At 31.4% G+C, this 15828-nt stretch overlaps 1 protein-coding gene across 17 annotated transcripts; it reads right to left on the reverse strand.

Annotated features, from left to right (window-relative positions):
* Positions 1 to 577: 577 nt before the first annotated feature.
* LOC112716280 (uncharacterized) lies at positions 578 to 5967 on the reverse strand. 17 transcript variants are annotated; one of them, XR_011866868.1, is made up of 13 exons: positions 5677 to 5967; positions 5478 to 5554; positions 5130 to 5245; positions 4957 to 5026; positions 4796 to 4855; positions 4618 to 4694; positions 3824 to 4036; positions 3396 to 3639; positions 3101 to 3276; positions 1893 to 1986; positions 1742 to 1815; positions 1504 to 1609; positions 578 to 1014 (listed from the first exon to the last, which is right to left on the reverse strand). XR_011866868.1 is itself a non-coding variant. In XM_025768152.3 (12 exons), the coding sequence occupies exons 7-11, from the start codon at positions 4016 to 4018 to the stop codon at positions 1742 to 1744; spliced, it is 783 nt and encodes a 260-aa protein (XP_025623937.1). In that variant the 5' UTR covers positions 4019 to 4036; positions 4618 to 4694; positions 4796 to 4855; positions 4957 to 5026; positions 5130 to 5245; positions 5478 to 5554; positions 5677 to 5967; the 3' UTR covers positions 1362 to 1609. The 17 variants fall into 17 exon arrangements, 12 of the variants coding, with proteins under 12 accessions (XP_025623937.1, XP_025623939.1, XP_025623936.1 ...); XR_011866867.1 differs by having other exon boundaries at positions 4618 to 4683; positions 5677 to 5961; XR_003160258.3 differs by lacking the exon at positions 1742 to 1815 and having other exon boundaries at positions 4618 to 4683; positions 5677 to 5961.
* Positions 5968 to 15828: the final 9861 nt, after the last annotated feature.

Genomic DNA, 15828 nt, shown 5'->3' on the forward strand with positions numbered 1-15828 from the left:
CCGACGGAATTTTTTCTGTTAGAAAATTACCACCGGATTTTTACCAGTTATCGACGGATTTTCCCTCTGTAAATTCTCCATTCATTTCCCGAAGTCGACGAACTTTCTGACAGATTTTCTGTCTATAATTACAGGCAGATTTTTCGACGGATTTTTCATCTGTAATTACAGGCAGATTTTCTGACAGATTTTTCCGTCTATAATTACAGGCGGATTTTTCGATGGATTTTTCCTCTGTAATTACAGATGAATTTTTCGACGGATTTTTCGTCTGTAATTACAGACGAATTTTCCGACGAATTTTTCCATTTGTAATTACAGACGGATTTTCCGACAAATTTTCCGTCTGTAATTTAACCTTGGAAAATCATCTCACACTCTTATTACAGACAAAAAATCTGTCTGTAAATCTGTCAGTAAACTAAAATAGATTTTTTTATTTTTTCAATTACAAAATAAACTTGTTTTCATACAAAATAAATATAAATTTAATACAAAATTTTATCTAATTTGTATTTGAATATTTATAATATTACAAAAAATAAACAAATTCATCGTATTATAAAATTAAAAAAAATTATTATAAACAAGCAAGTCAATATAATTCAAAACATAAACAAAGTGTATTATCAACTATAATCCTCAGTATATTGTTCAACCATACTAAATTTTACACAATTTTACATATATTACAGAAAGATTAACTGAATTCTTTCTCAAAAATGGACATGTATCAGCATCCATCAACCATATGTGCATGAATTCTTCTTGAACCTGATAGGTTTGATTTAGAAGAGTTGATCACCAAAGGAAAAGTAATTTCCTTATGGTGCTTTGTTTGACATGCCAGAGCCTTCAGCAGCAAAATCAAAAATAAGCATTGAGAAGAATTCTGCAAATGCTGCTCTAATTGCATCAGGCTGAGCAGCCTTTCCAGGAGACCCAATTGAAATTCTTTGGATTGTCATCAATTCACGTGGGAACATCGAAGGATCCACGTCCATTTCTGCTCAACTGTGGCACAGAATGAGAAAAAAGATAATGTTAAGATATTAAGACCTTTTAATTATTTTCTCTTCAATTGTATACTGTGGATTTTCATTGTACAAGATATTAAGACCAAACAAAAGTATAAATTCAGTGCTTCAAATTGGTTGTTGTGCCAGAGTTGGGTATATATCTTGTCGGATATTTATAGAAACTTTGTGCCAATACAAGTGAGATGTCACACTTACTAGATATACAGGCTTTTAGTTTATCTATAATGACTAATGCTGACAATGGCATTCATTCTAGATTAATATCAATAGATTTTATCTTGATATTGTAATAATTTTATAAGTTGCATCATCGACAGCATGTGTTGCAATTTTTTTAAAATTAGATATATCCAGTTAGGTGCCTTACATGTATGCTGCCTATATAGAAAAGCATAGATAATAATGAACATAGTAATAATGCACAACAATTACAAACTTCCGTGCAAAATTGGAAAACTTATACTTATTTCTTCTGTCTAATCCTATGAGCACGATCTTGAGCTTTAACTATTGGTTCTCCAATAGCATCTACTAATGCCTGGTTCTTGCTCACTTGCTCCATGGCCTTGCTGCAAATTTTACAGTTAATTAGTTTAGAAGCTGCTAAGGTGGGACAAAATTTCAATTTAAAAATGTTAAGAAGTTAAACTCCTATCACGATTAATATAAGGTCCCACAAAATGTAATTCAAGAAAACTAACCTATAAAAATATCAGGACCCGGGAATTACACTTTTTTAATTTAGGAAGTAACTTATCCAATAGAACCATTTTACCTACAAAAGAAATTTTTAGAAACATTTGACAATGTCAAGTCATTAAATGATCAGTCTACAAAGAACTTCAATTTCACCTGATATTTGGAACCATTCATCAAAAGTTTCAACAGAGCTAAAAATTTCAGGCAGAAGAAAATTGAGAAGGATCCAGAGTTCATGAAGATTATTCTGCAATCACAAAATAAGAAATCACAGTAAATATCCAACTTTGTTAGATGATGCATGTTACAAGAAAAAGTGAACTAGAATAAGAGTTTTAAAAGTTACACCAGTCTATGAACAGATAATGTTGCGGGAAGGTACAAAAAATAAACAAAAACACAAAACAGCAGTGCTACCAAGTTAACCCAAATTATGAGTACAAATGCATTGAAAATAAGCTTCTCTTAGCAAGCAACAAATTTCTTGCAAGAATTTATATACAAGACCTAGTTAACTCAAGATAGATTAACTATACCGTTCTTTAATTTACACAAAGTTACATAACAAGAATAATAAATCATACACAGAATCCAAAGTCCATAAGACATGAAACAGAACCAGAACCAGAAATCTGTAGTGTAAAGAATTAAGTTGTCTTAGCATATCTATAACTGATTATTTTAGAAGCCAGATATAATAAACTACAATTATCTCAAGGATGTACCTTGAGCACCAAATATGATCAGCGGCTTCAATAACTACACAAGGGCCAACTTGATACTCCCACTATAATGTTCATGGAAATGATACTGTGAAAAACCGAGTTCTTGTATTTATAACCTCTAAACCATAATTATATATCTGTCGGAGTTTGAGTATAAGCATAAGCACTTACATAACTAGGCTAAGAAACCATAATTCTATTATTATATATATGAAGCATAAGCACTTACACATTTTATCTTTTATTTTGCATTATAGGAGATCCTTATAGGAGAAGACAGGGACCCAAAGTATACACTGCAACTCTTTCTCAATAGCCACTTTAACTACCAATTGAGCTACAAACTAGTGATCTAACAGTTTCGGTCCACGGTTTAGTTAATTTAACTCACAATTAGCTTCATCTTAATAGAAAAAATGAAATGCATTACATTAAAACTTTTTTTTATTTCATTAATAATTGAAACAGATTGCTCCACTTCAATGCTTTGTTAATATAAAAGTTTTACACTATTATTATCAATCACATACTACTTCTATAAGACATCTGAGCAAAATGCAAAATTCACATCTGAGCAAAAGCATAAAATAAATGCTCACAAACATGTATGTATCTTCCAAAAAGAAAAAATGTCACCTTAATAGAATTATCTGCTGAAGAACTCATAAGCACTGGCTCATTTGCAAAAAAATGTATTGATGTGATCACACTATCATGAGCCTCTCTTACAACTGACTGGAGCCTTTTCTTTTCCAGATTCCATACGCTTATGACACCTAATGAACCTCCAGAGGCTAGAAGGGGTTTTCCATCTAAGCCAGATAAAATAATCCACCAACAAAATCAACACAAAATACCAAAAGGCACTAAAAGCCTGAAGAATAGAGGCAGCTCCATATTTGATTTATTATGCAAAATATCACACACTTACCAGTGCAGAAAGATAAGGCAGTGACAGAACCTCGTGTAGAATGTGTAAATGTAACCAATTCTTTATCATAACGAATGTTATGAACATGAATGCTTCCATCTGCACACCCAACTGCAACGACATCTAGAGCAGGGGAGGAAACACAACAGGTGATCGGTGAATCCCATCCCTTAAACTCAAATATCTTTTTCTTTGTGCTAATGGTCCAAAGTTGCATAGGACCTTGCTCGCTCCCAACGAGAACCTATTGCATATTTCTCAATCATAAAGGAAGTATTAACTCTAAATGTCACTTTCACTTAACTCCTTAATTAGCCCATGACTACAATTGCAGCCCCAGTAAAGCCTATTGCCCTATTCATTCTCAACTGAAAATTAAAGCCTACAATGTCTATTAATCTTTGGAGCAAGAAGAAAGACATGATTACCTTATTTAGGTAAGTATCTCGATGCATTATACAGCTGGGGCTAAAACTCTGATCAAGCAAAATGTGCCCAAATGGGGAAGGGTTCTGATCCATAACTCCCTTAAATGCCCACAAAAAAATGTTGCCGCGAATATCACATTTTCTAGTCAGCTTTTGATGTTGAGTTCTCATTCCTATGAATCTATGGCCTCCCATTCTTGGCCTTCTATGTACCTGAAAGTATAGTAACAAAATCATGATTAGTATAAATTGATAAACACATTCTAATAAGATAAAACCATAAACAAGCAAGTGTTTCTAAACAATTATACACTTCTGAGAGTTTGCTCTTCTGAGAGGCACAAACCCTTCTGAGAAGCACAAACAAGCAAGTGTTTCTAAACAAGCAAGTACTTCTAAATATTAGAATAATAAATTTAAAAAAATAAAATTCTGCAAACATAAAACCTAAATAAACTCTATTTATTCTACTTTTAAATTTTGACAAAGTGAAATTGGCCTAACATAACATCCCTCGTTCCCTCCAAACTTAAAGGTATTTGATCCTTTAAGCTGTAGTGTTTTTCTTTTCTTCCTCTAATTTGATTACTCCGTTTCCACTGTCCAATTTCTTTTTCTCTTTATGATAAATTTTAACTGAAAAAAGCTTCGAGATAAAAATAGATAAAAAGTATTGGTTCATTAAATACTGATCATTGAAGCTTCTTATAGCTATGTAAAGTTATATTAACTATGAAGTACCCTTTGCAACAAAAGATAAGAAATTTGAAGTAGGAAGAGCATGAGGAACAAACCGTGAAATTGGATGACTGAAGTTCTTGCTCTAATTGTGCAAGCCTAACTCTACTATTCTCCAATTGCTGCACATATGCTTATTGAAAAACCAACACATATCAATCATTCAATGGTTGGGGCTTAAGTTTAGGTTCAATTGAGCAATCTAACATATCAAGTTGGGAGCAATTAATTTACCTTCTTCCTCAATCGACTCTTCTTAGCAGCCTCACAATTCTGAGCCAGTCTACGAAGAGTCTAGAAAAATATTTATATAAAAATGTAAAAATCAGTACTACTAATAAAACAGAAATTGAAATAGTAAGCACAAGCAGTAGCACACAAACAATGAAACAAACCTTCTGATCCTCATGTTTAAGCTTAGTTTGATCATTGGAGTCCACAACTACAAGTTTCCCATTCCCAGCCCTATTATTTGATAAATAGGAGAGTGAGTGAGTGAGAGATAAGGTATATTTGATAAATATGAGAGTGAGTGAGTGAAAGATAAGAGAGTGAGAAAGAGAGTAACTTGAGGTTAAATCAAAGGCATGATGATAGTGCTGTTGTTGAAAGACAAGAGCAACGGCAAGATCAGAATCAATTAAACACGTTGTTGCCTTTGGAGTTGTGTTACTGTCATCTCTCCTGTTTCAAAAATACTGAAAAGAATGAGTTATCTGTCTGTAATTTAGCAGATTCAGACAAGGACAAGAAGGAGGAGCCAAAATCAAGTGATAACAAGAATATGCATGCAAACTCCAGATAAAATATCTCAGCAATTCAAATATATAGTTCATAAACAAAGTTCATTCTATACTACAATCATAGAAATTATGTTTCAGATTTCACAAATTATAGGAATATACAAAAATCATACCTTAGAATTTAGAAATTCCGTTCTCTGCAGCAAGCAACAACTGATTTGCAAACATAAGAGCTCTCGTCGATCGTATTCTTTGATTTTGAAGTTCAATCAAAATAGGGAAAGGACAGGGTTAGGGCTAGGGATCATGAAATCAGAACAGAATCACAATGGAAGGGTTAGGGATAGGGATGAGAAGGAGGCGGAGGCCTACCTAAACTAACAGTGACGAGAAGAGACGATGACAAACCTCCGGCGAGGAGAGAAGAAGCAGCGCGAGAACGGCGGCGGAGGGAGCTCGTAAGACAAGAGCACGACCGAGAGAGCTCGTGTGACGACGAAAGGAGCAACCGCATTGAGAGCAGCGGTGGAAGGAGCTTGTGCGACGCGAGCGGCGGCGGTGGCGGCGGCGACAGAGGAGGAAATCACATCTTCAATGGAGAGAGAAGGGATGAGAGTAATTCAAGGAGAACGGGAAAAAAGAGTGAACTGAAGGATTGGAAGTAAAGTGACCCATCTCTTTATTTTAATATTTCCGACGGAAAAGTTTAAATTACAGACAGATTTTTTGTCTGTAATAATTTAATAAAATGCAGTAATTTTTGTTCATTTAATTATAGACGAATTTTTCGTCTGTAACTATTTCCTACGAAAAAAAATTAATTTTTCCAACAGAATTATCGATGGATTCTTTTTTCTGTCTGTAATTTATGTTAATTCACTTTTTTTGTTTCGACAAAAAAATCCCTCTGAAATTTCGTCTGTATTTTCGTGGGATAAAACCCGTCTGAAATATCCGTCTGTATTAACTAGTTTTCTAGTATTGAAAGCGGCAAATAATTTGGGGAAAAATTATATTTCAGTATTAATTAAAAAAAACGATTAATTTTAGAAAAAAATAATTTACTAAAAATATGAATAATGAGAGAATATATTTTATTTTGGTAGTTGCTAAACTATGAATGGAATATAATTAAAAGAAAATCCAAAATTAAATATTTTAGTTTAAATGCGCAAACACACAAGAATATTATTAGAATAAAAATTATCAAAGCGAAAAATAATTTGGGAAAAAATTTATATTTCAGTATTATTTAAAAAGAGGATTAATTTTAGAAAAAAGTAATTTACTAAAAATATGAATAATGAGAGAATATATTTGATTTTGGTAGTTCCTAAACTATGAATGGAATATAATTAAAAAAATCCAAAATTAAATATTTTATGTACATATTATAATTTATTGTTAATTTTCGACGTTCATCCAGCTCTATAAATTTGCATGAGAAGGCCTTAATGAATCCAAGTCATTATTGAAAAACAAAATATTTTTTTGTGACTCTAATCTAGGCTTTATTTTTTAATTCAAAGAACTAGAAAACATGGTGAAGATTGCAATCAAGATAGCATTTATAATGATCTTTTTCGCTTTAGTAACTACCAACGGTATTTTCTTTTTCATCTTATATGTGTTTTTTTTCGATATCTAATACCTACTAATTTTGCTTTTACTTTATGATTGTGTCTCTTAAAACAATTCTATTAATTATTTTTCTTCAATCTCAAAATTGAGGCTGCAAGAAAAAAGTCTAGTGTAAAAGACAAATAAAATTTTGATCTTTAATTTTATTATAAATACAAATAAATTTTTTACTAAATTAAAATATAAATAAATTCTTAACTTTTGTAAATAGGAGACATATAATAAGTTCATCTATCGATAATTTGTTTGATTTTAGTATGGATGAACTTTTTTACATTTCCATCATTTACAAAGGTGAAAGACCTATTTATAATTAGATTTGGTGAAAAATTTTATTTATTTTTGAAATAAAAGATCAGAAATTTATTTATTATCTTCTCTTAGTATAACATTATATCTTTATGCTAACTCGATTTTAGTTGATATAAAGTGTTTGTATTTTTTTTTTAATGTTTTTCTCTCTCTAAAACAATAATAAGTAAGATACTTTTACTTAAACAAACATGTGGATCTGTTTTAGGAAAAAATATAGAAGAGTTTTCTAATGAAATATTTATTTAAAAGATTGTCTTTTTAAAATAAAATTATTTTTTAATAAAAATTTCTTCAAAAAAAAAAAAACAGAAAAATATTTTAAAACTCCATCCAGACACATCCATTTTTTTCCCTCCTCTATGTGTTTGTGAAAACATTATAAATTTTCTACTATGATGTTCTAAATATATTATGTATGTGACTCTCTTTTTCATTTTATTTTTTAAATATTTTTGTGTAGGATTTGATGTCCCAAAAATACCAAGAAAAGTGGTGCCTGAGACAAAGGGTTGCCCTGGAAATTGCGCATATCTACAACCATATTGTGATCCACTATTTCCTGCGTGTCTATATGGCCATTGTACATGTGCAAAGTTAAGCACAATAGAAGAACACCACATTGCTGTAGATGCTGAAAGACAAAACTAGTGCCTAGGTGCTTACTGTTACAAATAATGTAACATTACTCCCCCTATGTTAAAATAAAATATCTAAATATTGGAATTTAATAATTTGTTGTTACTCATGGTCATGGATGTAAAATTCGTGATGTCTTGTATACTTATATATTACCATGGAATTATTAAATAAAGAAATAATTAAGTTTATGTAAGTGGTAATTTCAATTTTTTTATTTTTTGTTAATGCTGACGCTATAATTATCCGTAATAATACAAATAAAATAATCTGCCAGACTATTTTACCAACAGTTAATGATGCTGATATTATTAATTATTTGTCGAAGATATACCAACATCAAGTTGGACATTTTCCAAAGAAACTCGAATTTGTTTTAGTTGTCTCGAATTTAAATTCACCCTAATAAAGATGAAAAAGTTTGTGTGAAGAATGGATACATGTATAGTTCTTTATTTTTTAATCAAAGTTTAAATTAGATTAATCAAATTTTTGTGAATGGACTGAACTACTCAATAGGTCATTCAGTTTGCCATTGCTATTGTTATAATGTGGATGTTATATCAATTTTACTATTTACACATAATTAGAAAGTATCTTCAAATGGTTCAAATTAAATCCCCATTTATTTAAATTAAAAAAAATTCATATGATATTGTGACGGCTGATTTTTTCCGTTATGGAAAGAAATAAGGTGTAACTCTATGAAATGGACGTGTGAAAAAAAATTGCTCTACTACGGTGTTAGATGTAAAATGCAAGTTGCATTTGGAACTTTTTAAATTTTTTTTTGAAACATACTAAACGCAAGTTGCATTTTTAGATTTTTGTTTTTTTTTTTTTGTGTAGGCTAAACGCAGGTTGCATTTTTGGAGTCACAAAATTTAAATTTTTTTTGAAACCCACAAATGCAGGTTGCATTTTGTGAGTGTCAGAAATTTTTTCTTGGAAGCCCTAAAACATAGGTTGTGTTTTGTATACAAAATAATATTTTAATCCACAGCTTTGCTTATAAATACGAACCGCAATTTCATTCATCTTCATCTGCACTTCTCCTCTTACTCTTTTTTGCATAAAGTCCATAGTAGTGTGCTTTTTTGGCAGTTAACTATGTCAAAAAAGTAGAGTTAGGTGAGGTTGAAGTTATGGAAGGTGTTATAAATTTGTGAGTATATTATAATTGTGAGATTATACCAAACACACACGGAGGAGTGACTTTTATTTGTGAATGTCCCTTATCGTTTGCTATTCCATGCACCATCAGTTTTGTGGAGTTATAAAATGGTCTGTATGATAACATACAAAGTCACATTTTGAAAAGGATGAGCAACTTTTTATACAGAAATCTTGTACAAGTATTTAGTGGATTGATATAGTTTCAAATGATGTTCATCACTGATGATGCAAGTATGCAACATATGTTCTGTATTTCTCAACAAACCTGATTCACGTGTCGATGATCGAGCTGTACATTGAGTTTAAACAGCTTATGGGGATGGATTCGGTTAGCGAGGATATCAACGTTGATGAAATCGGTGATATATATTGGGAAGAAGATAACAACGATAGTGAAGAGGAGTTTGAAGCCAACTATAAAATCGATGACAAAAATGAGGATGAAGACTTGACAGGCAATCCAGCGGTACAAAATGAGGCGAATTCGAATCTGATAATTAATTTTAATATATATGTAGCATGATTAGAAAAAGTATTACTAAACTTTTTTAAAGTGCAGGATTTGAATCGTTGAAAAACAAATTCAATGGTTGCAAATTATATAACTAATTATGCCTATGTTTATTATCATGTTAAAATCTGATAAAATTATTTTATATATAAAAAAATTAATATTCTAAATTTTATTTTTCAAATATTTCAATTTGTGTACTTGTTTCTCAATCATCAAGTGCCAATCATGTTGTTCCAACTATGCATAAATAATTATTTTTGTGCATAAATGATATATATATATATATATATATATATATATATATATATATATATATATATATTACAACATAATTTCTCTCTCGTATATAAATTTAGTTAATATTTAAATTTATTTTTCATGTTAAATGTAACACCTAATATTTAAATTCTTATACTCGAGTCATAAGTCAAATGATAATAAGGTGGTACAATTTTCAAGGGAAATTTTTTTATACCTAATTATAAGTAAAATTGAAAGGAGTATTAATCGAAAAGTCTGAAAAGAGTAAAATAAAATCGCGAAGTCGTATCACTCACGCATCGACAGCTAGAAGATAAAGCGTGAGGTTGAAAGCGTTATAAGGATAAAGTCATAAAGGAGAATAAGAGAAGGACAATATATAGATATATAACATAAGTAAATAGCCACTAGTCGCGACTCACGAAGTTTAGGCCGGCTAGGTATAATATAACAGTAGTTGACAACAGCATCTCCTAATCTTTTCCAAAGAAACATAAGAGCCTCTATATGAAAGTTCAAAAGAGTTTAATACATAATATAAGCTTTTCAAAATAAAGGTGGAGAGATTCTAAGCAAAATATAAAGTAGAGAATATAAAGATCTTCGCCATCTCTTAGATGAACCATAGCTCACTTCTGAGCACCTAGACCTGTATCTGAAAAGCAAGAGATATATACGGAATGAGAACCCCCGACCCATGGGTTTCCAGTATGATAAAAGTGCCAAATAAATACAATGCATTATAATAAAAACTCACTAAGCATCCTAAACTTCCTTTCACCAAATATTCATCCTATGTTCTCGCTAATCTATAAATAGGCAACTGTCATAAGAGAATGCTAAACATGATTCATATTCCTTATGCTTCCCAACTTTCTAACTCTCCGACGATTCACAATTAGAATCATAAACGAAACCATCCCCAGCCATTCTATCTCAGCAATTCTATATCGTTACCTCATATCCTCACCTGAAGCAAGTGAAATCACTTCACTGCGTCTACCCAGGAAACTCAAATTATCTCATTCTTTATCTGGAGCAAGTGAAATCACTTTATTGCGTCTACCCAGGGAACTCAAATTATCTCATTCTCTACCTGGAGCAAGTAATCACTTCACTACGTCAACCCAGGGAACTCAAATGATCTCATTCTCTACCTGGAACAAGTGAAATCACTTCACTGTGTCTACCCAGGGAGCTCAATTACCTCATTCAATAATCATCATCATTATTCAATTACATCATCAACTCATCTCATCAAGAACAACCCTCAGCGTCAACTAACACCAGCATGAGGGACCTCTCAGTTGTACAAACACAAGCAATACAGGCAAGTAATACACAATAAGGTACACGTAAAACAAGTAGCACATAATTAGGTAATATAGCATATATGATATAGCAATCCAAAATAAATAGGCAAACCCAAACAATTCAAACATATGCAAATGATGTATGCCTGTCCTATAACTGATGAGTCTCATCTGTCGGTTATAAAGCCAACCCGCCAAGTCCTGGTAGCTAACCATTGGACAGTAACCACAAGTAACCACATGTCCTAACTTCTTTTCATTACTAGGCATACTATAAAATTTTAGGACTTAGAGGATGAAAATGGAGGCTTAGAAGTCTGAAATTTGGCTTTAAAAGCTCAAAAATCAATTTTTGCTGAAAATGGGGTCACGCGTGCTCGTCGCCCACGCGCACGCGTGGAAGGCAAAAAAGTAAGGTGACGTGTGAGCGTCGCCCATGCGCACACATGGAAAGCAGAGAGGTAGTGTAACGTGTGCACGTCAGTCACGCGTACGCGTGGGTGCGTTTTGTGCTCCTCGCACAAAACCGGCACAGTACTTGCGCAACTCTCTGGATTTTCTACTGGGGCACCTGCATCAACACAGCGATGCATACACGTCGGCCAGGCGCACGCGTGAGAGAGTGAAAATTGTGAGTGACACATGCACGTCGGCCATGCGTGCACGATGGAGTACGTTTTACCAAAAATTTTACTAAGTTTAAAAAGCTACAGGATTACATTTTCAAACCCCAAACTTTCGTCGGGCATAAATTTTTCGTTTCAAATCATTTTCAACCCGTTCTTCAAACGACATAAACGTCTCGAATCTAATTTTATTTCTAAATAAGTTTTATATAAATTGGGAATTTGGAGTCCAAGTTATGCTCCGTCAAAGTAGGCCAAAATCACAACTTTCATAAAAACCAACAAAACTAAATTTTCAACACAAACCAAATTTCAAACCTTTTCAAAACCAACCAAAACTTACTAAAATCAACCTCACGCCTCTTCAACTCATATTTTCAACATTCTCATTAAATTCACAACCCACCAATCCACCATTTTGACCAATCTCAATCAAATAACTCAATTTCAAACAAAATATTATATCATATATTTCATTCCACATCTTAAGTTCCAACAATACCAATTTCATCAACCCCCAATACATATAAATCCATGTTATCATATACAACTCATGTGCATTATCAACAAAGACATCAATTCCTCCCTCAAAACCAATAACCACATAATCCATACAATCCCTTGTAACCAAATAACAACAATCACAATTCCCTTCAATCTTATATGACATCACACAATACACACATCACTTACCTTCCTTACCTCTTTTTGGCCTCCGGCCCAAAGATTCACGGCCTCCAGCCCAAATTCACAATTTAAATGAATATTCCACAAACTAATATTCATTATCCAATTTATCAATTTTTCAACACACCAAACATATAATTCACATAATTCTCAACCCAATCATTAATTTACATTGCATATCAACTATACATTTTAGTACCTTAATGACGGCGATTCACACCCAAACTTGAATTCTCTTCTCCAAGACCCACAATCTTAAACCTCCACACTAAAGTTCCACAAGCAAATTGAATATTTCCATTGTGCACCAAAATTACCAAATACACTAACATAACCACTTTTACATATATACATCAACCTAGGGTTCATGAAAATGATAAATCACAAGGGTTGGAGGGTTTCTTACCTTAACCTACTGAAGTTTGTGATGAATATCACCCATGTCTCATACTAGAGCACTCCTAAACAACCAAAATCACAAGATTATCTCAAAACCCAAACCAAATTCAAATTTAAATAGGAAAACGAAAATTGGGAAGAGGACAATGGAATACTCACTACAAAACTTAGATATAATTGTAGAGGATGAAAAGAGCGACGCGTAACCGCAAACGGCTCGTCAATCGTAGTTCCGGATCAAAAGTTATGGTGATTTGAAGTCTGATGGAGATAGGATTTTCTCTCTTCTCCATTACAGCGCCCCTCCTTCTCATTTTTAGGGTTTATGAGCTGAAATGCTCATAACTAATGTTTATATATGTTGGGTCTTGGGCCCACTTAGGCTTGGTTCACTTGGTTTAGTTCGTTGGTCTAATTTTGGGCCAAAACCTTTAAGATTAGAGCTTTAAACCGTATTTTAAATATTTTTATCTTCCTAAATTATAAATTCTTATTTTTTTAAAATTATTCACTTCTGATTAATTTTCTCAACCACAGTACCAGACACATTGCAGCCAGTACTGCCGGTCAAATTTCCAGTGCACATTTTTATTCAGAAAATTATGTTTTCTGACTCAGAAAAATACACTGAGTCCAAATATCATATTTAAATTATCCAATTCCGATTGTTAGATATTCTAACTATATTCACTCCTATTTAATTTATTATTTAATTAATTACGGTTTGACCAGATTTTATATTAAAATATAAAAAATTATTTTGTAACATTAACCTTTTATTTCATCGTAATACAAAATACTTAACGTGAAATATTATCATCTAACTGACAAAAAAATCAATTTAATTATTTACGGTTGTATTTTTTAGGATTAATATGACCAACAAATTTTTTTGGAACAATTTAAAAAATAAATTATCTTTCACCCGCAAATTCAAAGATTAACCCCTCTTAAATTTAAATAATTGGTTATTACATCATCATGAATAAGCCTCCTCCTACTAAAATTACGTCGTCAATAAATCTTAATTGCAACTGCATAAATTAATCACAATTAATTACTAACAAAATTTAGATCGTGCATTATATTAGGTTTTAGCTAATCATTATATTATTCTACAACGAATAGTATTCTAACACCAAAAATACTAACGTAACGCATTCTAATGCAAGTATGTATATCTTTCTTTTTTCAACTTATTTTTAATAAAATATAATTAGCCATAAGTGTGATATTAACATTAATAGCTTTGTTAATATGTATTCTCTATTATGCATGTGTGTATCCTATTATTATGAAATTGATATTATTGATATCTATCAATAATTAATTTTGTACTACTAAAATGTATATATAGTGTGTTTCTTTTGTAGTTCATGAGTCTAGATTTAAGAGTCAAAGTATTTTGTTTCATTTTTTAATTTGTTACTTATTCTTGACTATTTCATAGAATAAAAATGCATTTTTCGTTTTTCATCGAAGTTTATCCTTTTAAGGTACTAACTAATTATAATTTTTTATGATATTTTTTATGTTGTCATTCTATTATTCTTTTGATAATTTAATAGTTGTTTTTACTTAAACTTATTCTTTTCATTTAACGTTTACAATCCGATTGTGCTTTATCGTAATCATTTACAATGTACCGCATCTATCAAATACCACCTCAAATGTATTCATTGATTCGGATTCTAATTACATGGTTGTAAGAGTTTAACGAATGGACATTGAACTTTATTTTACTAAAGGATGGTTGGATCTACATATATATTATGAAAAACCTAATAAAAACTGGGTAAAGTTAGCTTTTTTTGGAGGAGCTCGATTTTTTATTTAGCAATGGCTTTCAATCATTCCCTCCATACTTTCTACGTCTACCAGAAAATCTTTAAAGTGTAGCATATAATGAGATTGAATTTTCTCAATTTAGGCTCAGTTTTTAAATAATTGTGTTAGACTTGGAGATTCAATTTCAAAGACTGGTACTATATTTGATTTTCTTCTTTTAAATTTTTTGTAATAAAAAATATTTTATAACATATTGTGGTTTTTTTTAAACTACCAGCTTTCTGATGCGTCAATGCAATGCCATTGATGGGAATAAAGGTCAATTAAGTTTCTCGTTGTGGTTATTCTATACCTTGCCATGATACATAGAAAGTAGATGATGAAGCTTATTTAATAAGAGGATGGTCTGAATTTGCACAGATTCTAAATATTCAATTCAATGACATTATTTCAGTTGATTGTTGTTACGAGAACGACTCTAATCTATATATGTATAATGTTTAGAATAGCTTAAATATTATTTAAATAGTTTAGTTCTAATACACTACAAGAAAATCGCCAGATACCGTTAGATTTACCAAAAAAATTTGTCGATAATCTGTTTACCGTCAGATTTACTGTTAGAATAAATATGATAGTATAACCTCGCCGGTAATTATTTACCGGCGAATTTTCTTATTCGTCGCTAATTACTGTCAGGAATTTTTCGTCGATAACTTTTGCCGTCGGATTTATCTCCTGGTAAATTTGATGGTAATATATTATTTACTAATAACTATATTAATAATTACCGATGGTAAATCCGCCGGTAAACTTAAATTTTAATTTTTTTTATAAATTTACTCGTCATCGTCCTCCTCCTACATCAAAAGAGAAAGAAAGCATATATAACTAATACCAACCAATCAAACAAGTAAAATAGACAAAATTAAAGTAAAAAAAAAAAGAAAAAAAGTATAATAACCAACTACACTATAGTACAGTAATCCCCATATTCTACAAACAGAAAAAAAAATTAGTATATATGCACATTTGACTAAAAACTTATCTTAAAGTATTGTTAGCATGCTTATAAAAAATTAAAGTCAATTAAAAATGTAACACCCTACCATACAGAGTCTTATGCTTAAGTCATAATTCAGAGATGGCAAGGTATTACGACCTCAAA

The sequence above is a fragment of the Arachis hypogaea genome, chromosome 10, assembly GCF_003086295.3.
Source record: "Arachis hypogaea cultivar Tifrunner chromosome 10, arahy.Tifrunner.gnm2.J5K5, whole genome shotgun sequence".
Lineage (NCBI taxonomy): Eukaryota > Viridiplantae > Streptophyta > Magnoliopsida > Fabales > Fabaceae > Arachis > Arachis hypogaea.

Coding starts and splice junctions, on each gene's coding strand:
- LOC112716280 (XM_025768152.3), bottom strand. CDS start 4,018: ATGGGAGGCCATAGATTCATAGGAATGAGAACTCAACATCAAAAGCTG. Junction 1,987..3,100: donor CAGCAGATAATTCTATTAAG/GTGACATTTTTT, acceptor TTGTGATTGCAG/AATAATCTTCATGAACTCTG. Junction 1,816..1,892: donor TGAATGGTTCCAAATATCAG/GTGAAATTGAAG, acceptor TTTCTTTTGTAG/GTAAAATGGTTCTATTGGAT.